At 40.4% G+C, this 27,477-nt stretch overlaps 2 protein-coding genes across 2 annotated transcripts; both read left to right on the top strand.

Annotated features, from left to right (window-relative positions):
* Nucleotides 1–2,291: 2,291 nt before the first annotated feature.
* Nucleotides 2,292–4,104, top strand: LOC131233089 (probable calcium-binding protein CML18). The gene has a single exon (XM_058229694.1). It carries the CDS (start codon nucleotides 3,191–3,193, stop codon nucleotides 3,683–3,685), a length of 495 nt encoding a protein of 164 aa, XP_058085677.1. The 5' UTR covers nucleotides 2,292–3,190; the 3' UTR covers nucleotides 3,686–4,104.
* Nucleotides 4,105–21,475: 17,371 nt separating this feature from the next.
* LOC131233741 (uncharacterized) lies at nucleotides 21,476–22,475 on the top strand. The gene is made up of 3 exons (XM_058230524.1): nucleotides 21,476–21,752; nucleotides 21,845–21,889; nucleotides 21,984–22,475. Exons 1-3 carry the CDS (start codon nucleotides 21,518–21,520, stop codon nucleotides 22,133–22,135), a joined length of 432 nt encoding a protein of 143 aa, XP_058086507.1. The 5' UTR covers nucleotides 21,476–21,517; the 3' UTR covers nucleotides 22,136–22,475.
* The last annotated feature ends 5,002 nt before the right edge of the window (nucleotides 22,476–27,477 follow it).

Raw genomic sequence — 27,477 nt, forward strand, 5'->3', positions numbered from 1 at the left:
CCCTACCAAATCATAACTAAATAATTTCTATGGGCCCCACTTCTCATTTATCTCAACATCTTTATTTACACCATCGTAGATGGGCCCATCGTCTTATAAATAGTCCCATTGACAATCAAAAAATGCAAGTGGAGATTTCTAGCCATTTGATGGTACCCTAGAAATGTTGGTGAATATGCGAAATTACCATCCATTAGTTCATCTCTATCTCATTGTACCCCAAAGACCCCCATGCGCATTGAAAGCATAACATCATGTCATGTTTATGCAATATCTAAGCAGTTGAAATTGTATGCCCATGTTTACACAACATCCAAGCTGCTGAAATTGTAGGCCCACCATTGAAGATAATATGGTAGATATATTCATCAGGTGCATGGCATTGATGGCCAATGGATTATCCCGATGCAGAACTGTGGGCCTTTTTCTTTTTTTTTTTGAGCTCAATGATTTAGAAGGCATGATACAAAAATTCCAGCGGCTTAGATCTCATATCCTTGTGATGCATGGTCCATATCCACTGAGATCGCTGTGAACATTCCTCGTCCATGCACAAACATAAACCACTAGTCCTCCTTCCGTCTCGCCCGTTCAGGACTAAAAGTAAATTACACCTTGCGCGTGTGCCTCGTTTTCTGGCGATTCGCAGGACGTGTACCGAGTTTCAACACCTGTTGCAGATAGGCCCTATGCGGACGTTGGATATGAACCGTTGGTCATCTTTTCCACGAGGATCATTCTCATTGGCATCCGAGTGGCTATCCTTACGAGTGGGTGAACCCTCCTCATTAGGCGCTAGAGCTCGTTGATGGTGTGACATACCTGATCAATGGCCTGGATACTTGGCTCGCCCTCCACTTATGTACGTTTCCCGCGATTCTCACGTTCAATTTCTACTCGCGCGATTCGATTTGTAGTTTAGTTGCCTTAGAGCCGTTCCACCAATTACGGTCGTTGAAAGCGCATATGACGCAGAGACCGATCTGCCGGCTAAATTGCCGCATCGCCACCACGTCTTCCAAGAGTACATCTCCTTGGCCCCACATATCTCTGGGCACACAAAGATATCTATGTCACCGGGCAATTTGCTCTCATAGAGAGCTGATTAGGTGCTGCTTGACCATGAGGTTGAGCTGTGTGGGCCCACCATGATGTGCGTCGAACATCTATCCCATCAGTCAAATGCACCATTCCATGGTGGGCCACGGGCTTAAAAATGTAGTCAATTCATGACTTGGGTGGGCCACACCACGTACAACAGCTGAGAGGGGTTACCCTCCCATTAAAACATTTATAATCATCTATTGGGCCCACGGAGACGTAGTTCACAAATCCAGCCCATCCATTGTGTGTGTCCCACTTGGATGAGGCCAGACCAAGTTTCAGCTGCATTCAAAATTCAAGTGGACCCCACCAAGTGCTTTTATATATTGTAGGCTTGTCTTCACATGGTTTTAGATGGTATGACCCACCTAAGTTCCATGTACGGCTGATTTTTGGGATATCTTATAACCTAAGGGGGACCCATCAAGTGTAAAATGTAGATGTTCAACACACATCACGGTGGGACCAACACAGCTCAACTTAGTGAGAAGTTCGCATGAGGTGACCTCATCATACTCTGTATATATATATATATATATATATATATATATATATAATTTTTAAGGCCAATGTTAATATTTGATAATATTTATTTGCCATCCTACCCATTTATATGGTCAAATAAACCTAGATAAAAGGAAAAACAAATATCAGCTTATCCAAAAATTTAGTAGCACATTAACGGACGATCACAACTATTTCCAATGGTACAATACACTTGAGAATTGAAGTTACTTAAGCTCATACCGTATGAAAAAAATGGATGGACAATGTGGATATATGATACATGCATCAAGGTGGGCCTCACTGCAAGGGCTACAAATAATCCACTCCCACAAAATATTCATTTAATTCCGATAAATATACCGTGTAAATTCTGTGGAGTTTACTGTGGATGTACATGTCTTATTCACGCTGTCCATCCGTTTTTTCCATTCCAGAGTAAAAAAGCAAACCCAAAGCTAAAATGGATCACATTAAAGGATACAAACAGAACCTCATTTGTTTTCTCTTCATCCGTGTCCATCCATGTGATCATGTAAACAGGTTGGATGCCTTAAGAAGTTTTTAACGGTCGATGTCATTATCTACATTATTTAGTGGTGTGGTCCACTTAAACTTCGGATATCTTTCGAATTTAGGCTGATGCCATTAAATAATCTGGCAAAACGGGTGGACGGCGTGGATAAGACACATACATCCATGTTGAGCCCCAGAGAGTTTACTAAGTACGCTATAGCGTAGCGTACTGAGTAACTCGGTTCGTCATCCGCTTCCGGACCGGAGTCGACGGTCGTAAGAAACGCTCATGGCGCAAGTTAGCAGGCGTCCTAATCCGGGAGGAAAATTTCCAGGAGAGGAATAGTTGACGGAGTCTCCAAGGCGATGGAAGACATGTGATGCCATCACGAATAACCCGCTTCTTTCGGCGCTTCTTTTAGGGTCCCATTTTTCTAGGATTAGGATTAGGGTTAGGGTTAGGGTCGGCAGTTGACGAGCGCTGATGTCGACCATTTTCTTCGTTAGAAAATTCCACAAGGCAACAAAACACCAACCCCCCCACGCGTTTTTTAGCGATGAGTTCTTCAAACCCGTCCATCGACATGAAAATCGTTGATTTTACAAGATCCACCAAACGAGGAACACATGATTTTCAGATCTGAGATGCAGAACCAGTGTTGACAGAGATCGAGGTCGAGATCTGAAGAGCAGAGCTCCAGATCTGCCAACGGAAGTTAAGAACAGGAAATCGGTTGATCGACTGAGAAACGGAGAAAAAAGAGTGGAGAGATTTTGCTTCTGATTGGAGAAAAAATAGAGATTGGAGCGTCGTTGATTGACGATCTTGCAGATCGAGCAGTTGGATGGAGAATTTTGGTAATTAGAAGGAAAAGGTCTCAGAAGAGAGCGTTTTTCTGAGAAAAGGGTGAAGAAAAGGTGGAAAATCGAGCAGGATTTCTTAGATCCGGCCAAGGAAGGTAGATCGAAGCAGAGGATTGGAGGTCGAAGAAATCGAAGACCGGATCCTTGAAAAGTCTACTGGAGGACACGGATCGAAAGGGGAGAAGGAGATCTGACCATTGAAATGAGCGAGGGTGACGAACCTGTGAAGCTTGACGATGAGCAGATCGCCGAACTGCGCGACATCTTCCGCACGTTCGACCGGAACAACGATGGGAGCCTGACGCAGCTCGAGCTCGGGTCGCTCCTCCGGTCGCTCGGCCTGAAACCGAGCACGGACCAGCTTGACGCCCTGATCCAGAAGGCCGATAAGAACAGCAACGGCCTGGTTGAATTCTCTGAGTTCGTAGCCCTGGTCGCGCCGGAGCTGCTCCCGGCGAAATCTCCCTACACAGAAGAGCAGCTCAAGCAGCTTTTCCGGCTGTTTGACCGCGATGGGAACGGTTACATTACAGCCGCGGAGCTGGCGCACTCCATGGCCAAGCTTGGGCACGCCCTTACCGTGGAGGAGCTGACTGGGATGATCAAGGAGGCGGACACCGATGGTGATGGCCGGATCAGCTTCTCTGAATTCGCACAGGCGATCACGTCCGCAGCCTTTGACAATTCCTGGCTCTGAAGTTGGGTTCTCGTTTTGTTTTCTTCGGTGCGTACGCTTTCTTTGCTATTGTTTTCATTTCTGCATCTCTGTTTTTGTATTCGAATGATCAGGCGGATGGTGTTCGGAAATTCCGTGGAACTAGCTGAGGATTGATCGGTGGTAGCATGGAAAGCCGGCTGCATGATCATCGAGTGTTTGAGCTATGATGTTTGCTTTTGGGTTTTTGTGTATATATGTAGAGGAAAGTCTTGCTGTGAAATCCAAAACCAGACATTTTCAAGTTCAATCTGAAAAATTGCATGTCCTGTACATGGATTTTCTTTGGAAGGGGAAGAATCTAAGGGCATGTTTGTTTCTGTTGAAAACCTTTTTGTGGTATGGAAAAAGGGTTATAGAATCCACGGGAAATGGAAACATATTTCTTTTAGAATGAAATCCATCTAAGGGCATGTTTGTTTCTATTGAAAACCTTTTGTGGTGTGGAAAAAGGGACATAGAATCCACGGAAATGGAAACATGTTTCTTTTAGATTGAAATCCATCCATGTTTTTGGTTTGTGGTGCATTTTTTTCATGGATTCACGTGGAAATGTGAAAACCTCAATGGTTAGATTGTCTTGTCATTTTCTTTCCATAGATAATTTCATGTACCTTTTTTCTGGGGTGACATTGGTTCACCAATGTTTTTGTGGATTAGGTTGGAAATGAAAATTAGATTCTATGCTATTTGGCATCAAATAAGGATTTGATATTCGGTGTCATTTTGAAAGCATTGCACGAAAACAAATACATCCATATGGGTCTTTTTAGGTTGTGGAAAAAGAAAAGAAAGGTGTAATGACTTTCTGATAAGCACCATTCAAACAAGGATTTTCATGGATTCCATTTTTAGATTTAGATGTTTTGTCTGGATGACAAGTGAAAATCTCATACTCTCACATTTGACTCTGAAAAAAGTTAGGAATTGCTATTTTAAATATTATTATGTCTTTTCTCATCCAAACTATTTCTTTTTTTTCTTTTCCCCCAATCTGAAGGGCTACCCTAAGAACATAACTGAAAACTGACCAGCATAGTGTGAACATCTCCCTAATGGCTTGTTTGGATAGTGAGAAAAGAAAAGAAAACTCTAATGATTCTCTAATAATGATCTCTTAAGATATCACATGAGCATGGATTTTTTCATGAATTCGATTTTGGAGTCTTGTTTGGATAGCAAGTGGAGAGCTCTCGTAAAAGTCACCTCATATTTTTTTGCGAGGATTTGACTATGATGTTAAGTAATGATTGCATTTTCCCACCTAGTGTTTCCTTTACTGTCCAAACAAATGATGAAACATCTTATTATGAGAAAAGCTATCATCTTCTTTTCTTTTCCCACCAACCAAACAAGCCCTAAAAGTTCTGTTTTCTTTTCTTTTCCCACCATCCAAACAAGCTGGAAAAGTTTTATTTTCTTTTCATTTCTTTTCCCACCATCCAAACAAGCCTGAAAAGTCCTGTTTTCTTTCCTTTTCCTTTCCTACCATCCATACAAGCGCTTAAAAGTTCTTTCTCAAGCCCTCCCATGAGCTTTCCATATTCTACCTCATTTGTCGTGTGGTTTTGGATTAGGTTTGTGCCCGTACATTCCATTTGGTTCTGCAAGCATAGTTGTGTAGAATCCATATCTGTACTCCCAAGTCCCATGTGCATTGATGATCTCTTCTGAGAGGGAGCAGCTGCGAATTTCGTAGGACATCTTGCCCCATTTGCCAAAAGTTCTTGTGAAACTCCTACATTTGCTTCGTCTTGAAGATCTATTCCCTAGTTTTCATATTCCGTGAATAATCAGTGGCCAGTTGGCCCGCCCCACACCAAGTTTGCTCTAATGGTGTGACCTGCCATGATCTGCAAAACTGATATTGCTCAACTGACATAGGCTATTCTTCTCTTGATTATACTGAAAAATATAGCGAATGGGAAGCAGAAGCTGCCCAATTTGTTCCAATATTTCAAGAATGGTTTGTACATCACTTCTCTGCCGTCGATCACATCTGCCATGGCATATTTTATGCGGTGAAAATCTGTCTTATGGGATTTAAGATTCAGATGTTTCTTATTCTCCTATTCGAGTTAAACAATCTTAGTGGTCAATGGCCCACACAAAGATGAACAAGCGCCCAACAACGGGGCCATGTTGCATGTGGGGAATTGATCGACACCTGCAAGATTGGAAGAGAAGTAATGCTGTGGTGATGGTGCAAATTTACTTCCCCGCTGGGCACAGCATTGTTCATTGAAAAAGGACATAAATGATAATCATGACCTACTTCAGATGAGAAATGACCACCTACATGTGCATGTACCACTTTTGTGATACAGGCCATTTTCAGCTGTTGGATGGGTTTTGCTAATGTCCCCACCTTCATGGGTCGTTAGCAACATCCCCAAGGCTGGAATGGAATGCCCAATCATCAATCCGAATTTCCATTCTTTAATACTATTAGGGATAAGCCATGGTGCAAAAATCATGCAAATAGGATAATTGTAAGCATTTTCGTCAATAGCATGGAAAATGGACAGTCAAGATTGAGTGGAGAGACAAAATAGGTCCGATCATTCTCCTCTTGAGCCATCTATTTGATAGATCCCTGTTTGTATTGCTTATAATTCCAAGGCGTCACTTTGGTTTGATGATTCCAACCGTGCAATCTATGGCTCATAAAAAAACAAATGATTAGAATAAATTGGTTTCATTCATAGGGTTAAAATCATTCTATCAGTGTAATTCTTGCACCATGACTTTATCTCAATGGGACTGTTTAATGAACTGTCCCGGTTGATGGTTGAGCATCACACGGTTAAATTAAATGAACTGTCTGGGTTGATAGTTGAACATCCCACCTATAAATTGATGGTTGAGCATCCCACCTATAAATTAAAAGCTTTGGGATATTGCTAACTTCTCCGTGAAGGTAGTAACATTAGCAAAATCCTTTATTTATTATTCCGGACTGGTGCACATACCTCTATGTGATCAGTACATCCATTGCTAAAGACCCATCGCCGCCATTTATTGAAAATGTTCTTGTTAGGAAAGTGCAAAAATGAATGAAACAGAGAAATTCTGTAGAAGTGAATTCAAATTGGAAGTGTTCCCTATTTTAGAAAATAGTAGAGGGTAATAGCATTTTGCAGAGTGACATATATCACTAGATTTTGAAAGTATCGTGATATATGTCACTAGATTTTGAAAGTATCGTGATAAATACACTAAACGATGTTACCACGATATTATTGCAAGATCAGATAGATTTGTAAATATTAAATAGACTAAATGATATTACTGTGAGATCTTCAAAGTCTAGCTACCTCTTAAAATATCACATTTTTTATAGATAGTAAAAACATTATGGGATCATTATATACAAATTAAAATTTATTTATGTTGTGTTTGGTTGCACTAAATATCATGAGATTCCATCATCATTTGTCCAATAGGCAAAATATCATGATATTTGGTGCAACCAAATCACGCCCCTTGTGTAATAATAAATATCGAAAAACCTCAAATTTAAAAATCTCTCAGTAAATTTTCATAAGACTGAGAAATTAGCAAGGAATGAGAATTGTCATTATGCCATTCAGCTCAATGCAAATAAAATATATTAACACCAATGCATACACCTAAAATTGGCATGCCTGGGAATAAATTGGTATAACCTCAAGGCTCAATGTGACTTTGAAATGGTGCTGTAAGCTAAGCTGGCCGTGTGGTGGAAAGCGAGTGGATGGTTGAAATTAAAAATAGCCAATGGTCCAAATTCAACTAATCAACATCCCGGATTGTTCAACCAATTTGATTTTGGGGTCATGTCCTATCCACCTTTTGTCTCATGATTTAGACGTCAAACGGGTCCACTTGTTTAAATCGCATGGGCCCTCAACTTCAGCCAAGATATCAGTCTTAAGATCTCTTATGGCTGACAATGGCTCTGTTATACCAAGGGAAGCAGATTTCATTGTGCCTGAATCATAGGAATATTTCTTACTGACCCAACATCGCAGGATTTGATTTTACAAAATATGTTTGATAGTTGTTGATCTGAGTATATACTCAGATCTAATAGCCGCATATGACCCAATCAAATCCCATCAGTCACAAAGGGAGCCTTTAGACTAAATTACTTGAGATAAGCTACTTATGCTTTAAGTAGCTTATCTTGATTTCTATTTAGATTAAGTAACTTTAACAATCGTTCTTAAACCAAACTTACTTATCTCAAATAAGTGGTTTATATACTGTTGTAGGTAGAAAAAGTAACTTATTTGATTTGGACATCCTGCCTAACTTTTCTATGTCTACCTTAGTCATTAGATTGGCCTGATTTTTGGGCCAATGGCCAAGCATGGGAAGGCGTCCATATGGTCGGAGTCCCAGAATCAAATGTCATTCTCGGCAATCAAATCAAATCACAGGAGATATTAAGATTTTGACTTCTTTTTTTCTTTTTTTATTTTTTGCAATATTATCAGACAAATATTGCCGAAAATAACATGGTAAAAATAATTAATTACAAATTTTAAAATAGGGATAAGAATGAATTAATTTAAACTTTTGAATATTAATCCGTTAAAATTGTGATAGTTTCACAGTGAAATTGTGAAAAATGAAAACTGCCGAAAATATCATGATACTCTCGCCATAATATTATTTGATGAATTTTCAGGGAAGACAACGAGATTTTCAAGAACTGGGTGACATTCGTCACAGTGGTTGGAGTGGATAACAACACATCACATGGGTCCATTTTCAACCGCTCGTACCATAACTTTTATGAAAATCGTTTGCATTACAGATTTTTCCACACACACACAGAGAGAGAGAGAGAGAGAGAGAGAGAGAGAGAGAGAGAGTACTCAGCGCGAGGTTCCACCGGCCTTTATGTGCATCCACCTTCTATCATCTCACGCACAAGACTAAAGAACAGAAGAGAACCTTGTTACTCTGGAAAAGTGTGTTGTTGATAAGCAGATACTAAGAAACTGTTGTAAACAGATGTCCTCAATCTACTTTACATGGTTCGATGACATCGAACCAGCGAAGCCGGTTGATGCCATCGAATATTTTCGAAAATTTTCACCCTTGGTCGCTAGACAGTTTTGGTTGTTCTTCGATATCATTGAATGACCTTCAATGACATCTAAGGTTTACGCAAGATTCATTTGCGGAAACGCAGATTTTGTGATTTTTGTTTTCTATTCCAATTCTACTTTTTTCTAAACCTATATAAAGAGGTGTACATGGGATTGAGAGGTATTGCAAGGTGTTTTAAGAAGTTCTAAATATTTCTAAAAAAGGTATCAGGGTTTTTAAAAGGGTTATAGGGTTTTAAGAGGCGGAAAGAATGTGAGGTTTGAGGATTGCTCAAGCTAGATAAGTTCTCCATCTTTGTAATCCGTGCTTTCATAGTGGAATTTTCTGTCACTTTGTGTCGTGGTTTTCCCGCAAGGGTTTTCCACATTAAATCTCTGTTCTTTTGTGTTTGCTTGATGCTCTTGGATTGCTATCCTAGATCTATATCTATGTGATTCGGCAACACAAATCCCAACAAAAACTACATACGTGGCATGCATACAATTTAAATTAAGCTATTTAAATCATGGCCCTAATTCAGATGCCTTGTGATCCGAAAATTATACTGATTTCATTTCTTGGTGGACATTGAATGGAAGAACTGAAAGGCAATCAACGGTCCAATTTATATATATATTTTTTAAAGCCCATTAATCAAATGCTAGGATTAAGATATCAGCATGGCAGGATGGTAACCCATATACAGTGGTATACCTACAATTCTGGCAGTCAAATTTGAGTTAACCTATGCCCCATGCATAGTTTTTGAGTGTCAGTGTATCAACCATCATGCTCAGCCAGAGTATCCAATAACCCTCCTTGGATCCTCTTTTTGAAGAAATCAGGATTCTCTCAGCCCGGCTGTATTTTTAATGTTCTGAAATTCTTTATAGCCTTAGCCGACTTATTGATACTCTGGTACAGTACGATGCTTGACATGCAGTCCTCAGAAGTTGTACATGTGTCAAACATTAACTCAAACTAAATAAACTGTGGACCCCTGATGTAAATGCGCAGACAGCTTCAAGGATAAGATGGACCAGAAAAGGCCCGATGAGGAAGGACCATCAGAACTTAAAATGGACATATCTCACAGACTGGAATGAGTTACTTGACATACCATGTATGATTTGATTTTGGGCTTGGATTGTAACTCTTCATCCGTTGGGCTCTAGGAGTCGTGTCCAACATAACAAGTGTTTAGAAAACTTAGGAGAATAATGTGGTTAAGCCACAAAACACACTTAGTTGTAGTTTAATTCTGAAACTTATTTCAAGCTTTAGTGTCCCTATTTAAAGGGTTGTAGCCTCGTTTATTTCAATCATCAATTAATTTATGAATATTTATGAATATCATTTATATTTTCTTAATTTTTCCTTGCGGATTCAAGAAGAAGCTTCATGGATTCAAAGTAGTTATCCTTGAGGAAGATGGTGATTGACCTGATCACATTCATCCTTGCATCAACTCCACTACTGTTAAGTCAGAGGCCAGGCTCAGATTTGGTTTAATCAACCTTACCTCTGATTTGAAGACACTTGTTCGGTGAAATAGGACCATTGGATGGTTTCTTCCTTTTTAATTGTCTAATAAACGTCCACCAATCTTATGGTCAGATTATCAAATAAGAACAATTCATGATTCATCACATGTCCATGATTTAGACAGTTTAATCTGCATTTACATGCATGCCATGGATACAATTTCTGTGTAATTTCTAAGTTCCTGCATATCATTGACGAAGGGGAGGACGTGAGGTCGAGCACCGTCTTCCTCAAGAGGATAACTATTCCGGATCCACGGAACTTCTCTGGACTCCTCACAGAGACTTCTCGAATCCACGAGGAAAGAAAGCATAAATTAGAAATAAATTCCAATAAATTCGAAATTGATTAATGAATGCATAAAAACGAGTTCATAACCCTTTAAATAGGGGTACCAAGCAATGGGAAAGAAATCAGAATTAAACTACAACTCAAACTCCTAGAATCCACGACTTACTGTAAATAGTAAACTTACAATTTATAGACGGTCGTGATGTCTACTAGTGCACAAGGTTTTCGGCCAAAAATAGTAAGTGTCATATTTGGCTTCACCAAACCATTCTCCTAATTATTCTAAGCTCTTTTCACGTTGGGCACAACTTTTAAAGCCCGACGGATGAAGAGTTATAATCAAACTAAAACTTACTGTTTATAATAAAAATGAAATTAAAGCGGAGAAATGACCATCGATCAAGGGCTTTTTTGCAATTCCAGGCTGCGCAACCCGGCGTAGCGGGTTGGTTGGCTAAAGTAGCTCATTCTACCCCAAAATCATATATTTTACGTCAAATAACTCATTTCGGATTGCAGGATACACCCGATCTAAGGTCCGATGGTCTGGACAACTACCCTCTTCAGAGTATCACGGAGGAAAAATCATTAAATAGGCTGTTCTGTTAAGTGAAGGAAGGATCCACTCAGCAGCACGACAGTCGACTAGGAATAAGATAAAATAAAATAAAGCCACCCTCTATCCAATCCAATTATTTGATGAGAGGAAGGCTCTGTAGTCACAAACAGCTGTCTGATGTGTGATGCTGGCCTGGGCCACCAAGATCGAAAATTTTAACAGGGCTGGCCCGACAGGATCGCTAGAGGGGTTAGACCAAGCCAGACCCATTTACTCTCATTATATGCAGCAGTCATGTACCGTTATCTACACCATTCAAATAGTGGGACACATGGTAGGTGGACTTTACATTCTCAGATAGCCATTTGGACGGTATGGATTTCATCATACCTACTATATGTGTATAGTTGAAGAGTCACCACCATTCTAGGCTTTGTAGGAGGGCAGCGAGACGAAAAACGCTGTGAGGCGTTCATCCACACCGTCCATCATTTATGCCAGCACATGTTAGGACATGACCACAAAAATAAGGCCGATCCCAAATTCAAAGTGGGCCATACCACAGGCCCAGACGGATAAGTGGAGATGGAAATGGACGCCTACTAATCCAAACCTTCTTGAATCCAACCCCTTAATCCCCGTGAGAACCAATTTATAAACGGTTTGGATGGTAAATAAAAATCATGGTGGGCCCAGGAAAGATTCAATGATCAGAGTCCTATGCCCATGATTCAATATGGTCCAAAATCCAAACCTTTGTTCCGAGGTGTCCCGACATAGTAGATGAGCCATGTTCCACAAATCCCATATGTCGGAAATTCCTATCCATTTTTTCAATTGGATGTGGACTATTTCTGTATTTATCATTTAACCATCTATTGTTTGTGGACCTCAAATCAAAAGGTTGTGACTCTGCTGTAAGGAGACTTGTAGGGCATGGTCCATCCACGGTGGCCTGCAACAAACGCATGTTCTGGGTTACTTAATCATGGCTATGACTTTAGATTTATTCTAGAGTAAAAATCAAAACGTACACTACTCAGAGCTTCAAAGTGTCGGGACATAATCTAAAGGTTGCCCTGGATTTTCATCTTATGTAGGGGGCTTAGCCCGCCAGCCCACCAATCAAAGAGGCCGAGAGTGAGCGTAAGCTCACCTGAAAGCTCGAAGAGCTTTCTCTGCTGGAGAGAGTGGAGAAGGAGAGAATCGACTCGTTGTAGAAGCTTCGCTTTCAAGATGAAGCCAAGCCTAAAAGATCGAATTAGCACAGGAGGCCAAACATTATAGGGTGGAAGTAGGCAAGCAAATGAAGGGAGGCATTGCGTTACGGGCTGACTATCCTGATCAGACTTTATTGAAGGGTCATCATCAGCCAGTGTTATTTTTGGTCTGTGAAATGGGCCTGGGGCACTAAAATAGACCCGATGCCTGGGCCTAGGCTGGTGAAATGGGCCTCGGCGGTTCTGAGCCAAGGCAATCCTCTTGGCAGGTCTAATCATCAAGTAGGCCTTGTAATGGTCGATTTAAAGACACTCGTGAGCAGTTCCCATTCACCGCTACAAGTACAGTTTAAAGACAGTCGTTGGATGGGGGATACGCCGTATATTGGATTAATTTAAACCTTTCATCATTTAATTCTCTTCCCTACAAGGCCTGGCCTGGCCCATTCATGTACTGGACAGGGCCTTTTTGGCCTGATAAGAGCTATGGCCAGGTATCAAGGAAGTCCCATAGAACATCTCCGTGATGAAAGATGTCTATTTTAACTGACCATTTACTTTTAATGTTGTGGATCACTTGAAGAGTGAAATTGTCTAAGTACTATTTCTTTAGCTTGTGCCAATTCATTTTAGAGGCTACCTTACCTACTTGAATTTACTTCATATATCCGTCTACATGTTATTCTTAAAACCGTAACATTCTAATTCTTAGAGGTTGTTTGGATCATAGTAAATAGTAAATAGAAGGAATTGAGAATAAATGGAATAAGAAGTGCGTTTGGATGGGAGTAAATGGGTCTGATTTGAAATCTTGAAGAAGAAGAAAGATATGAGAATAAATTGGGTGAAATGCCTTTTTGGGGTCCCTTGGATAGTCACAATAGTAAACAAAAGTGTCACTACACAGGCGCGTCTGTCATACACTTCTCATGCTGATGATACTCCAAAACAAAGCAATCATCACTACATCACTAAAATGACATCAATTGAATGATCCAAACTGTCAAACCTAGGCCATCTAAATGAATGGTTAAAAAAGTTTGGCATGTTGTTTTTTTGTGATCCTTTAGTTTGTGGCCGACCCGAGGTTTAGAATTTCCTCATTAATTTTACTTAAAGTATATATTTCAATGGGCTTATTACAATCATTCTGTCAAATATCAAATATATAAATTAATTTGCGATATCACATATGTTCTTGTGAATATCCATTCCAACTCCTCCCATTTAGTCCTAAAATGTTTAAATTTCAATGCATTTCATTTACCCCTATCCAAACACAATTGACATTTACATTTGAATAGAAGTAAATGTGAAATTGATTTCATTTAGCTCTATTTACAAATGACCTCTTAAGTAAAGCATGCATCTTGTAAGGTTTCATTCCTTCAAATGTGTGTTTCTACTTATCAATGGATGGATTAGGAACATTTAAGTGAAAGTAATGATTATACCAATTTTTGCACTGGACCAAAGTGTGTAAGGAACAATCAATTTTTGGGGCTTGAGCTTGGACTCGGGCTTCATGTACTACATCATGCTTAGGCTTGAGTCAGACATGGGCCTCAGGTCTTTAATGTAGGGATGAGCCTAGCCTAGCATAAGCCAAACCCAAGCCTATTATCACCCCCTAGGAATCACTTTGGACGGCCCAAATGCAGTCTTGCAAGGAAAGGTTAAAATCATCATTTCACGCAGGGAAAGCGTGACTCTTTACATGAAATGACGATTTATCCTTTTCATTGTGGCCCACCCATTGACGCATGCATGTGGTGCATTTTTCTCAATGCCACACATCAATCAAATCCATATCCTCTCTGATTGGATGTCTACCTATCATAGCAGGTTATGACCTACTGTATCAATACCATATCATACATCAGTAATTAGGTATACCAACTGTATCATGATCATACGCAAGCACTAAAAAATGGCAAACCTGGCCAAGTCAGAACTAAATTGAACCATACATACTGATGAACCACATAAATAAGTCATTAGTTAAGATTGATTGAACAATCCCAACCACACGAATCATCAACAAGTAGAGTTTCAAAGTTCTCTTATCATATTCCTTAGTTTTATGCATTGGGTAAATATCACTGACATTGTACAATCTTATGGTATTATCAAGAAATTTTGATCAGATGGTATTATCAAATATTGGTAAGTAGTCACAATTTCAAAATTAACATAAAAAATTATCAAGAAATTTTGATCAGATGGTATTATAAAAAATTGTGACTATTCCAATAATATTGTGACAATTTCAAAATCTCCGTTGTTTATAACTTTTTACAATTTTATTATGAAATTATCATGATTTTAACATCTATATTTTTAAAATTTTAAAGCCAACCATTAATGATAATAAATAGTTTTTCAACATTTTATTTTCAAAGAGATTTTCCAATAAAAAGTCAGCACTGAGTTCATTTTGTATTATTATTGGGGATAACACATCTCTTAAAGTTAAAGGATGACTTTACTTTATAAGATTCTAATGTGTTGAATCGCGGGTCACGGACACTTTCTTGTCCAAGATGGACCAAAGAAGGCCTCATCGGAGGCGGAAGTAATCAGGACTATCATAACCCTAAAACGAGTATATCTTGCAAATCGGAAAGAGTCATTTGGCGTACCATATATGATTTTAGGTGGGAGAAGCTACTTTATCCAACCAATCCTAATGTGTTGGGTTGCCCATGCCAAATTTGCAAGATTCCATCATATTGACGGCTAAAATTTCTTTTTAATTTTTTTTACTATTTATAGTAAGTTTTCATTCAATTATTACTCTTGATCCTTTGAGCTTTAGGAGTTGTGCCCAACATGAAATGAGCTTAGAAAATTCATGAGAATAACGTGGTTAGGCCAATTTGGACACTTAGCTATTTTTGGCTGAAAAACATGAACTTTACTATTTTAGGACAAGTTTACTATTTATAGTAAGTCATGTTTTTAGGGAGTTTGAGTTCAAGTCTGATTCTAAAATTACTTCCTAAGTTTGAAATTATTATTTAAAGGGCTGTATAAAGGGTTAGTTATTATTTCATTTTTAACATTAATATATTTTTGAATTTATTAAAATTTATTTCTATTTTTATATTTTTCCTCATAGATTCAAAGAATCTCTAGGAGGAGTCTAGTTATCCTTAAGGAAGACGGTGATCAACGTCATATAAGAATATAAAATATCATTCTAATATCTTATATAAAATAAAGTCACGAAAATAATCATGCCAATAAAGTAACTATTATATCAAAGATGCAAGGTTTATTTGGTGATGAAAGATGTAAAATACTATCAAGAAATGATAAAATGATCATTGCTTATGGAAGGAAGTACTCAATATTATTTATAATTGCAATAGTTTGTCTTCTAAGAAAATTTTATTCAAAACTTTGGATTTGTGATATATGACATAAGGTCAACGTAACCTCCAGAGAATTAAAAACATGTTAGGAAAGAGATTCATCATGACATAGAAATTACATATGTGAGACATGTGAATTGTATGTGCCAATAGAGTTGCCTCATCATAAGGATCATCCTATTCAAAATTCATCCATATCCACTCATCAAGTGCAACACTTTTTATTATCAATCTCTAGACATTGTTTTCTATTGTGTGGTCCACTTGATGAGTAGGTAGAGTTGATTTTTTTAAAACCAGGTGATCACTATCATATGGCAGGGCTAACCTATTGAAAGGATTAGATGTGGCACAGGTTGTAACTTATCTTTTGGGTTGGCCTATCCTTGTCCAACTGATTTGATCTAAGACTTTTTCAAAACAAAAAATAAAATATCTTATTTGATTATACGATTGGGGTATGTTTGTTAGAATATTGTTAAAAATGAAAAATAGGTCCTTGTCCGGATGAATAATTTGAATAGACTTAACTATAGTGGCTACACAAAATAATCGGTTACACATGCCGCATGTACAATTCCTGGGTGCCTGCGTATGAAGCACGCCAGAATATCAAATTAAAGGTCTATGGCCCCTTAATAGAAATGGGTGAGTAGAAATGATCCAAGTACTTTTCAAATACAACCTCATCTATCCGGCCAATGTGTCATTTACGTAATACAGCTAAGGCGTCTAAAGGTGTGGATTACAAAATAAAAATTACCCAGGCCGAAAGTTAGTCTTGTCCGTTCATTTGATGGGCCTTTCTATTGGAATCAATGGATAGCCGATTATGTGAATCAATATACATGTGGCCCATATAATAAGTGGATCAGTCCAATTTTTACGGCGGATAGGATCCATGGTGTGTCCTATCTTTTGTACGACTCAGATGTCCTGCATGCTTGACGTCGTAGTAGGAAAGGCCGGGATGCATGTGAAGCTCAAATGCCGTGCTTGTATCAGTACGTGAAGGTTTGGACCGGAATCCTCTCCGGGTACAACAAAAGTGTTTTTATGTGAAATCTAACCCGTTTATCAGGTGGAAATCTTTATTTTCACCGAATATAAAAAATATCAGTTCGATGAAATATCAAATGGGCAAAGAAAAATAATATCAAAATACTCCTAAAATCTCTAAGTTCAGGTGGTGTGGCCTACCTGAGTTTCAGATCAGGCTGATTCGTATATCCTCCTTTCATCATGGTGAGACAAACTAGATGAACCGGTTTGATGAAAGATATACATGATAGTGGCCCCGCACACAATCCTATGGTATGGGTCCATTTCCATTGTTCGCCGTGGTGTTGCCTATCTGATTGGTGGACTTGCTGATTCTTGGAACTGAAGATAGCATGGAAGAGCGCAACTGATGGACGGAGTTGATGTCACACAGACAACATGATGGCCCACATGGCCTGTGGGCCACGCAAGCGCTGCGTAAAACAGGAATCGGATTAGGTGTGGGAGGGGAAATTGTGGGTGAGGGCTGGAGGCCTACCTCGACGTATGTGTTGTATATCCAGCTATCCATCCATTTTTCCATCTCATTTGATGGCGCACGCCAAAAACTTGAACAGATCCAAATCTCAAGTGAACCGCACACTAGGAATTGAATTCCTACCCTAAAAATCTTCCTTACGGCCATAAAAGTTTTGGATCAGGCTAAGACCTTATGATGACAAGGACGCGGATTGCGTCCTACCCCCGCCCGGCCGCAATCCATCTGGGCATCTGTGGAGCCCACCGTGATGTAATTATTCTATCCACGCCCTTTATCAATTTTATCAGATTATTTTAAATTATGTTCCTGAAAATGAAGTAGGTCCACAGCTCTAGTGGATGAATTGAAAAAACAAATATCAGCTCGATCTGAAATTTCTCCAGCAAGTTTTTAATGGTGGACATTCAATCCCCACTTTGTGGTCCACTTAAGCCATGTACCTGCCTCATTTTTTAATTCATATATTAAAATGATCTGATAAAAATTATTAACGGCATGGATAAAATAATTACATCACAGCGAGATCCACACAGCCGTGCCCGGACGGATTACTGTCCGAGCGGGGGTAGGACGCTGATGAGTGATGACAACAAACGCTACAGTGGCCAAAGGAAGTTTTTAATGGTTAGCGTTCAGTCACAGGAAGTAGATTGCGTGGTGTGCCATACACCATTGACATTGGTGGTGTGTTGAGGTCACCAAGTTCTATTGGGCGGTCATTGTATACGTCCATCCATCTTTTGAAATCATTTTAAAGCCTTTGAAAAAACTGAGAAGATCCAGAGCTCAAGTGAACCACACTACAGAAATTGATCCTGTTTATAAGGTCATGTAAACCTATTTATAAGGTCAGGTGGACATGAATGAAGGGCAACACCGATATCAAATTGATCCAAAACTTTCATAACTCTTGACAAGTTTTCAATGGTAAGTGTACGCTCTCCATTGCCTTTTGTGGTATGATTGAGTTGAGCTTAGGATGTCTTATTTTTAAGCTCATGCTTTAAAATAATCTCTCAAAATAGATGGACAGTGTGGATATAACACATATATCACGTTGGGGCCACAAAATTTGAGGACATCAATTCATCCTATCCATCCCATTTGTGATTTCAGTTTAGCGCATGAGGCAGAAAAATAAGACAGATACGATACTCTCGTGGGCCAAAAAAAAAACGTGAGAACTGAATGTGCACAGTTGAAATATTCACTGGGTGACATAAATTTTGAATCATGCTAATATTTGTGTTTTCAGTTCCTCAAAATAGGAATAACTTTATTAACGGTATGGATGGCATGCAAACATCTCGGTCCACACAGGAATTTTTCAACAGTAAAAATTTTCCTAACCAACTTTTCCTCAAGCATCACAATGGCCCCACCTAAGTTAACAGCGCAGGAACTTCCGGGTAAAGCCTTTCACAGTAAATCCGCGTCCTCAGTACGCAATCCGATTTCCACCTAATCTGCGCAGGTGCGGTGGAGATTCCGGTCGCTTGATTGGATCGCCAGGCTCGTATTTATTGCTCAGGGGACCCGCCACCTCACCATCGGTCATGATTGTTCCACTTCGTGTGAGGTGGTCTCTCCTTCAAACCTCGAGAAGCCCGTATCACATAATAGGGAGAATCAGAGAAACCTCGATAAGAAGAATACGGAAGCTTTATTTTATGTCATTTACACGAGGTTTGCCATTTCCATACGCACACGTGCTAATAAGGACCATGTGTGTAAGATTCCGGTTGGAAATAACGTTGAAATCTTCCGTCCCAAAAATCAAACAGTTTTGCAGCTTAGATTACCCATAATAATTTACAAAGCAAACTGACAGTTAAAAACTTTTACATCAGCAATCCAATTGCTCGGTATGATCTACACCACTCAATCTACGGAGAATGCTAGTTCAGTGCAGACATCGTCCATCGCTTCTAACCATCCATTTTGTTCATCACAACGATGATCAGGATCATCCAATCAGTTTAGCTTGCAGCCCTGAACAATCCATGGTAGGACTCGCCGGATGGACGGGTTGGATCACACTTCATATATCCGGATAAACGGATGACAAGGAGCGTATGTGCTTCCAAGTTCCCAATCACCTCCGCATAGAAAGAAAATAAATTACCATCCCAATCTACCGTACCCCCATAAATCGGACGCTGATTGCGTCCTACCCCCGCCCGTCTCTAGCTGGGAACGGGCAGGAGCTTTGAGTGGTCACCGTGATGTATGGGTCTTATCCACACCGTCCATCTATTTTTTCGTATCATTTTAGAGTATAATCCCAAAAATGAGGCAGACTGCACAATGGGGATTAAACTCTTACCGTTGAAAACTTCTTGGGGACCAAGGAAGTTTTGGATGGATCTGATATTAGGATTTTTTCTTCATCCAAATCCATGTAACTTTATGAATAGTTTGGATGGAAAATAAACATTATTGTGTGCCCTAGAAAAGTTTCAACGGTGAGAATCATTATCACCGCTGCTTCCTGTGGTGTGGTATACTGTAACCTTGCATTTGATTCAGTTTTAGTTTTATACCTAAAATGATACAAAAAATAGATGAACAGTGTTGATAATACTCATACGTCTCGGTGGCCACTCAAAGCTCCTGCCCGTTCCCAGCTGGAGACGGGTGGGGTAGGACGCAATCGGCGTCCCATAAATCACAGCTAAGCGTCCGTAGCGTTTTACTTTTTCACGTAAAAATAAATAAAATAAAAATAAAAATTACAAACGACTACTCACGGAACACCTTCTAGCTACCACGCGTTCAATATCCGGTCGTTCATCAGGTGGTCCCTACCATATATGTGCCTTTGGCCAGAAATCACTGGGCCGCACTTGCACGTTGAACGTCAATTGATGGGGCGCGGATTGGGTACTGCTCCCACCAGGAGCTAGATAGAGACGGACGGCTCTGTCAGGAGATCAGTGCGGCCAACCGTGATGTATATGTTATATCCACGCCGTCCATCCATTTTAAAAGATCATTTTAAGTTGCAAAAATAAAGGGAGGCAGATTGAAGGCTCAGTGGACCACACCACAGGAAGAAATGGGGATTGAATTCCTACCATTGGAAACGTCCTAAGGCCCACCTTGATGTTTATTTTCCATCCAACCTGTTCATAATGTCGCAGATATATGTACGAAGTGAAACATTAAACATCAGCTTGATCCAAAACTTCTGTGCCCCAATAAGTTTTCAACGGTATATTTTGAGTCCACACTGCTTCCCATGACGTGGTCTAATTAAGCCTTCAATCTGGCTCCTTTTTCGTCTAATGCCATAAAATGATCTATCAAAATAGATAAATAGCATGGATAAAACACATACATCAAGGTGAGCCCACAAAGGCCCCGGGGTAGTACCCAGTCCGCGTCCCAATTGATGGCCTATAGTTTTAACCATCCATGTTCGGACGCGGATTGCGTCCTACCTCCGCCCGGACAGTAATCCGTCCGGAGAGGTCGCTTGGGGACCATCGTGATGTAAGTATTTTATCCACGCAGTTAATCGTTTGTCTCGGATCATTTTAAGGTTTGAGACAAAAAATATAGGCAGGTGCAGGGCTTAAGTGGACCATAAAGTGGAGATTGAACATCCACCATTAAAAACTACTTGGGAGCCGGAGAAGTTTCGGATCAAGCTGATATTTGTTTTTTCACTTCATCCACATCTACATGGCCTTGTGAATAGGTTACATGGTAAAAAAAAAATATGACGGTGGCCCTTGGAAAGGTTTCAACGGTGGGTGTCATTATCAGTGCAGCTTCCTTTGGTGTGGTACACTGTAGCTGTGGACCTGCTTCATTTTTATAATAATACCTTAAAATGATTTCGAAAAGCGATTAAGGGCGTGGATAAAACAATTACATCACGGTGGGCCCCACAGATCAATCCGCGTCCTCCATTTTCTGCACGGATTTTTGGCCTACTTGATAATCGGATTAGCCTGTTCTTTTAACCAAGGCAAGAACATTTGAGGCCCACCTGATGAACATCAAGGATTTCCCACACGTGTGCCAGCGAGTATGATTCCAATCTCTGATCGCGCGAATTCCAAGTTCTGCTTCGTTCGTAAATATGGCTTTTAAAAAAACTGTAGACAGTTGGCTCTTAAAACCCCGCGTATCACCTTTCCCTTTTCATCTCTCTCTCTCTCTCTCTCTCTCTCAGAGAGAGACCTCGCCATGCAGCGGCAGTCGCTTGGATCGCCTGCTTCGAAGCTTCAAATCAATGGCGGAAAAGAAGAAAAACTCGAAAAGGAAGAGAATCGAAAGGATGTAGAAGAAGATGATGAAAAGAAGGTCGACAAGCACCTTAGATCGAGTTCTCGAACGCAGAAATCGGTTCATCTGATTCCGGTTCTCACAATCTTCTGCTTCCTCGTTCTCTACCTCGTCTCTCACGATCCGTCTCAAAACGGTAAGGAAATCGACGGCCGAGATCGATTCTCGCATTGATTGGATTTTCGTTCTCTTTTTCTTTTTTCACCTTTTCCCGCTCTCTTGTTGCAGATTTAGCGAATGCGGGAGGCTTCGAGAGGCATTTTCGTCCGAAAGGTAAAATGCCGCTCGAGAGATCGAGATTTTGATGGTTTTGGACGTTATTCAGCTCGATTTTTGCTGACTTTTATCGTCTCTGTTCTTTTGGCAGATTTGAAGGAGGTTAGTGACGTTCATCGATTTTTTGATCTGGAGAAGAACCAGTTGTTGGCGATTCGCAGCCATCGGAGCCTGCAGGAGGTTGGAAAGGGAGCTCGGAAATCTCGACCGTTGAATCGCCATAGGAAATTTGGGAGTTTCTAGACCGGATCTTCGGTTCCTTCCATCCACGCGTGTGAACCCACTTCCAGCACGTATAATGACCGCCACTCGTGCGGCGACGCACGTGATTCGGCCAGCCACCTGATTTCCTTTCCTGTATCGGACGATTGGCAAGCTTGCTTGGGGTTGCACTTTTGGGAATTGATAATTCCACCCCTTAAAATTGCCTATTCCACCCCATAGCGGTAGTTTGGTCATTACATAAGTACGTGAATTGTTAAAAGCACTTGATAGAAAGATTTATTACAGTGAAATTTCTTCGTAAAGGGTGGGAATATCAATTTTAGGGGGTGGAATTGAAAATCTGTTTTATTCTTTTTAACTTTTTTCTTGAAAATTCTCAATGAGGTCGAGGTATGAGAGTACAGTTGCGGGTTTCGTTTCGAGGCTTCGCTAACATGCTCCTCATGTGTGATTTTAGTAACCTGAGCCTTATATTGTGAGCCAGGGTCATTAGGACGACGCTGTTTACGAGTAACCGTTCGTTAATAGCTGGCCAAGAACCATAGACAAGCACCCAATGCATGCTACACTGCGGCGCTGGTTAGTAAAAGCGGCGTAGGATGTCCAAGAGGCAAATCCTCGGCGATTTGGGAGGGACCCGAATCCTGGCAACAATTACGACACCCAAGTTTAGTGGGATTTATTTTTTTTAAACACGCACTCACACCACACTCGGATTTCACCACAATGGTTACAGGAACCATGAACTCTTGTGACTCTACCACCGAGGCATGAGTAAGGACCTAAGCCCTGGGGATTTGGGAGAACGTTATATGGGTGAGATCCGAGCCGTTCATCAAGTGCGTTCACCGTAATCAATGCCTTGCCTAGTAATCTGATTCACTCCTGACGTGGGCCACATGTAAATTTGTAATCCAATAGTATTATATAGATCCTCATGTGGTTGTAGGTATGCAATCTGATGAGATGGTTCACGTAGGAATAAAATGGTATAAGCATGTTACAATTAAGGATAAAGGTAGGTCAGATGGCCCGGGCCCAATCTCGATTTAATATGAAATCAAAGGTCCAACTTACGGGGCCTTTGCTTGATGATCTAATGCAGTCTGTAAATAATTTCACATTATTGGGATGGACACATGGACGGGTTCTAATCAGTCTAAGCCTAGCTTGGCTGGTGGTGTGGGCTGGGCCCTAGCCTGGTTTTTATAGGCCTCTGGTATGGACTAACCAGGGTGCGAACTGAGTTAGCTGTCTAGGGTCCAACGATCCAAACCGTTATTATCGTTTAATGCACTAGATGGACGATGCATGGAAGACATCCCAGATTATAACATTGTCGAAGGCCTGAAGTTCAATGGATAGGATCTTTCTATCTGGGACTTTCTGATGCATGGGCTTACACCGTGTGGTCCATTTCAATGTTTTGCATCACTGAGTCATGGGTTTCACCTGTGATAGAATCATGTCTGGTCCGCAATTGGTGCTGTCAATCGGCACCCAATGGGCCCAGCCGGAATTTTATCCTATTCATTGAAACCATCAAGCAATCAGATTGTCTTTGGCATCACTTTTTGGAACGATTAAAAATCGGGTCTGATACTCGTGATGGACCCGGTTAAAGTGCGGTTGAGTCCAATTAGTTATATATATATATATATATATATATATATATATATATACACACACACACACACACACACACACACACACACACACACACACACTTCATTTGGCCACACATGTAACAGAACCCATTTATACATATGCGTGTCTCAAAGTGGTATATATGTATGACATCTAATCCATCCATAAGGTGGGCCCAACGATTTAAATGCTCGTATTTCTTCAACCCCAACTCACCTCTATCCAAAGACTTGGTGGGTACCCAATGGGCATCTAGAACCGATTGGATACTGGTCCCGGTCACCATATCTAGACGCGCAGCTGAAAAGACCCGGACCTTGCAAGACCCGAACGTAGTTTAGCCCTTAATTGGTACTTTAGGACACGACCCGAACGTGACCTATAGACAGCCCAATCGGCAGTCTAGTAGTGGTTTGTGTTTCCGAGTTCTTCTAACAAAATGCCGAAGAGCTGGGCTTATCAAACTGACAGGTGGCAAAGCTAGATTCCCTTCACTAGGTGAATGGTACACATGTCATGGCCATGACGTGGCCTCACCAAATTAAACCGTACTCGCACGGAATGAAAGAAAAAGCTTTGATGGATTCACCGACATGTAATAATTGAGACCGTGAGTGGGCCAGGCCGACCTGAATTATTTCATTTTTACCTTTATTATATGAAAGTGGGCCATTTGTCTGATTACGGTCCCCGGTCATGGCCCACCAGCTATTCTGAGAAGCTCAGCTACAAATAAAATAATCTCTAGTAGGCTGAAAGTCTAAGTCCAGGGATTATAGTTATCAATTGCTTCAATGATGAGAAAAACTTTATTACTCTGGTAATGTGAGGGGGTGATACACCGGCACTTACAAATTACTTCGAAACTGCAGGTGTGGCAAGCAATTTAAATAAATCCACCCCTATGATGGTCTTAATTTCAGTGCCAAAAATTTACATTTGTTATATTATCTGACTATCGGATTTTTAAACATTTATTGGACGGTTAAAATGAAAAGTACCCAATGGTCTTATTTCAACCAAGCAGTGTCCGGAAATCAGAGGTTAGGATTCTTCAATCAAATTGAATTTGGGATTGTGACTTGACGACGGTTGGTTCAAATATTTACTTGGTCTGATTTGAGTTAAAATATGGCCGTTGTACAATTTCGAGTGCCTGCGTATCAAGCATCATAATCTGTCAGAGTATCAAATTAAATATGTTTATCTATTAATTAATGAATTAATTTATGGTTTTATTAATTGAAATAATTTTTTGGTTACTTAGAGATTTGATTGGATGAGGTCCTTTTTAGTCACTTTCACTAATTGCTGAGGTGGGTGGCGTAATCACCACCGTACACGTCAAAGTCCCTCCATCGTCGGCCACCATGCGGATGGACAGCTAGCCAATCAATCTACCATTCAGACTAGTTTATCATCCAGCAGGGTCAGCGGAGTGCCGAAAATGAGACTGGTCAATATTACAATTGTGCAGCCACTTGTAAGCGGTCCAGATTCAGCAAGGAAAGGGTTGGCCGCAAGGTAAGAAGATGGATGGTCCACAATAGTCTGACCATGCAGCTCGTTGGACTCATCTCAGTGGTGCAGCTGGCGGGATATAACTTACTTTTATTTGTGTAGGCTCTCATTTTAGTTTAGCACCAAATCGAGAATGGTGGTGATTCATCCTCACATTTATCACTGATGCACAACTATCCAGACCATCCAAATTGTCGGGCTCATTGTGGATGGATCATATCTCCAAAATCGCACTGATCAAGCTATCCTAACCATTCAATTAATGGCTTTAGATGAATGGCCAAGGGAAAATTAGTGAGTGGTCCAAATTCCAAGGGAAATACCAGATTATCATCTTATTATTGAAAGAATTCATTTATGCTGGGACTGCCTACATCGCCATTCAGCCATTCCATGTGTATCGTTCCAGAGTCACCACCATTTCTTGAAATGGTGCAAAACTAACACATGCTTATTTAGCTTGCAGCTTACACAAACTTCTGGCAACCTTAAATATGAGGTGCACGCAATCATGAATCGGGACCGTTCATTCAGTACTAGCATAGGGAGCAAGATGGTGGGAGAATCGTGGTGATCAAATGATCCTGAACCTTTAAATGGTGCCAGTTTGTTACAACCGTCCGTTGTTGACGAGACATATATTACACGGTCAGAACCATCTACCCAAAGTGCTCCTTTAGAATCATAGGTAATACAAAGTGAGACTTATAAAACAGACGTTTCAAGATGATGATTAGACCTATTATGTTTCTCCATTCAACCACGGTTGTCCATTTTTCTTGCTATTGATCAGATGTTTACGATAATCTGATTGACGTCAGTTTTGTAATGTGGCTTGTCCTAGTAGTATGAATGAATGAACGGTTGAGATCAACGATTGGGCGTCTCACATGTCATTTAAAGGCTTGGTCCCCTTGGACCTCCAGACCACTGACCTGATGGCACGTGGCCCATCAGTTGGACACTCTAGATGCCTGCTTACATGGCCCATCAGTTGAACACTCTAGATGCCTGCTTACATGGCCATGTATGAGCATCAAGCGTGGATACTGCTCAGGATATCTCAATTTAAAAATTCATGATGGATATCCACATTAATATAGGGGTTTTGTTTTAAGGGAACGGTTTAATAACAATCTTTATGAGCAATAATCTAAATTGAAATGCTCCAGTGCTCTCAGAGCATTATAAAATATAGCGCTCCTGCTTGCATTGATTCACTTGGACAGTACAATTGATTGATCTGAACTGTCCATTAAGTCAACAACACATTTATGGGCTACCATGCAAAAAATGGCACTGATCAGATGGTCCACTCCATCCTCCATCTTGATTTATTTTTATAGCCATGCTTTTTCCAAGCCATGGATGAGATGGTTACACTTGCCCAATAAAAGTGATTCTTTAGAATCATAATCAATTTATCAAATTAATAATAATAATAAGCAATCCATGATGGGCCCTAACACACGCACGCGTATGTATAGACAATATATAGGCTGTTTGGCTCTACGTCTGCTCTTAGGTTGGCACAGGTACCACCAAAGCACGCCCTTTCTGTAAAGGGTCATGACCTTCCATTGATCAAACGCCAACTATTTGTCGAATAGGTGAGACGTCTGCATGGTACCACACGAAATCTGAGTTGGAGCTAATGAACAATCTAGATCAGTACTAGCCTTCCGGGGATGCATCACCATCAAAGTTATACCGACCTTGGCCCACTATTTATCTTCTTTTTTTTTCTTTCTTGCAGTGGCTAACCGTGCAGCATTATCAGTCCAATATTTGTTTTATTTAATTTCTTTTTTTTTTAATCTTTTCTTTTCAGTAACCACCGACAGCATTGATGGACCGATACAGCTTCTGCCTGACTGATCCCGTGGGGACCTGGGGTCCAATGGATAAGCTCCAATCACCTCAACTGTACGTATGAACAATGGTGATTGGAAAAGACATTTTTGAAAGAGAGGCATTTTCGCATTGAGTCGTGCAGTGAGCAGCCACCCCGTCAAGGTGCGGAACATATGTGAGAAGTGTATCCGTGAAGACGAGATCCAGGCAAATCATCAAGTAGGCTACATTCAGGGCATGCCATGCACCAAAATCAACGATGGTCTGCTACTCAAGTAGGTCCAACTTGAATGACAAAAAATGTGAAGTTATAGTAGGAAGTAAAAGAAAAAAAATAT

The sequence above is a fragment of the Magnolia sinica genome, chromosome 18, assembly GCF_029962835.1.
Source record: "Magnolia sinica isolate HGM2019 chromosome 18, MsV1, whole genome shotgun sequence".
Taxonomy (NCBI): Eukaryota; Viridiplantae; Streptophyta; class Magnoliopsida; order Magnoliales; family Magnoliaceae; genus Magnolia; species Magnolia sinica.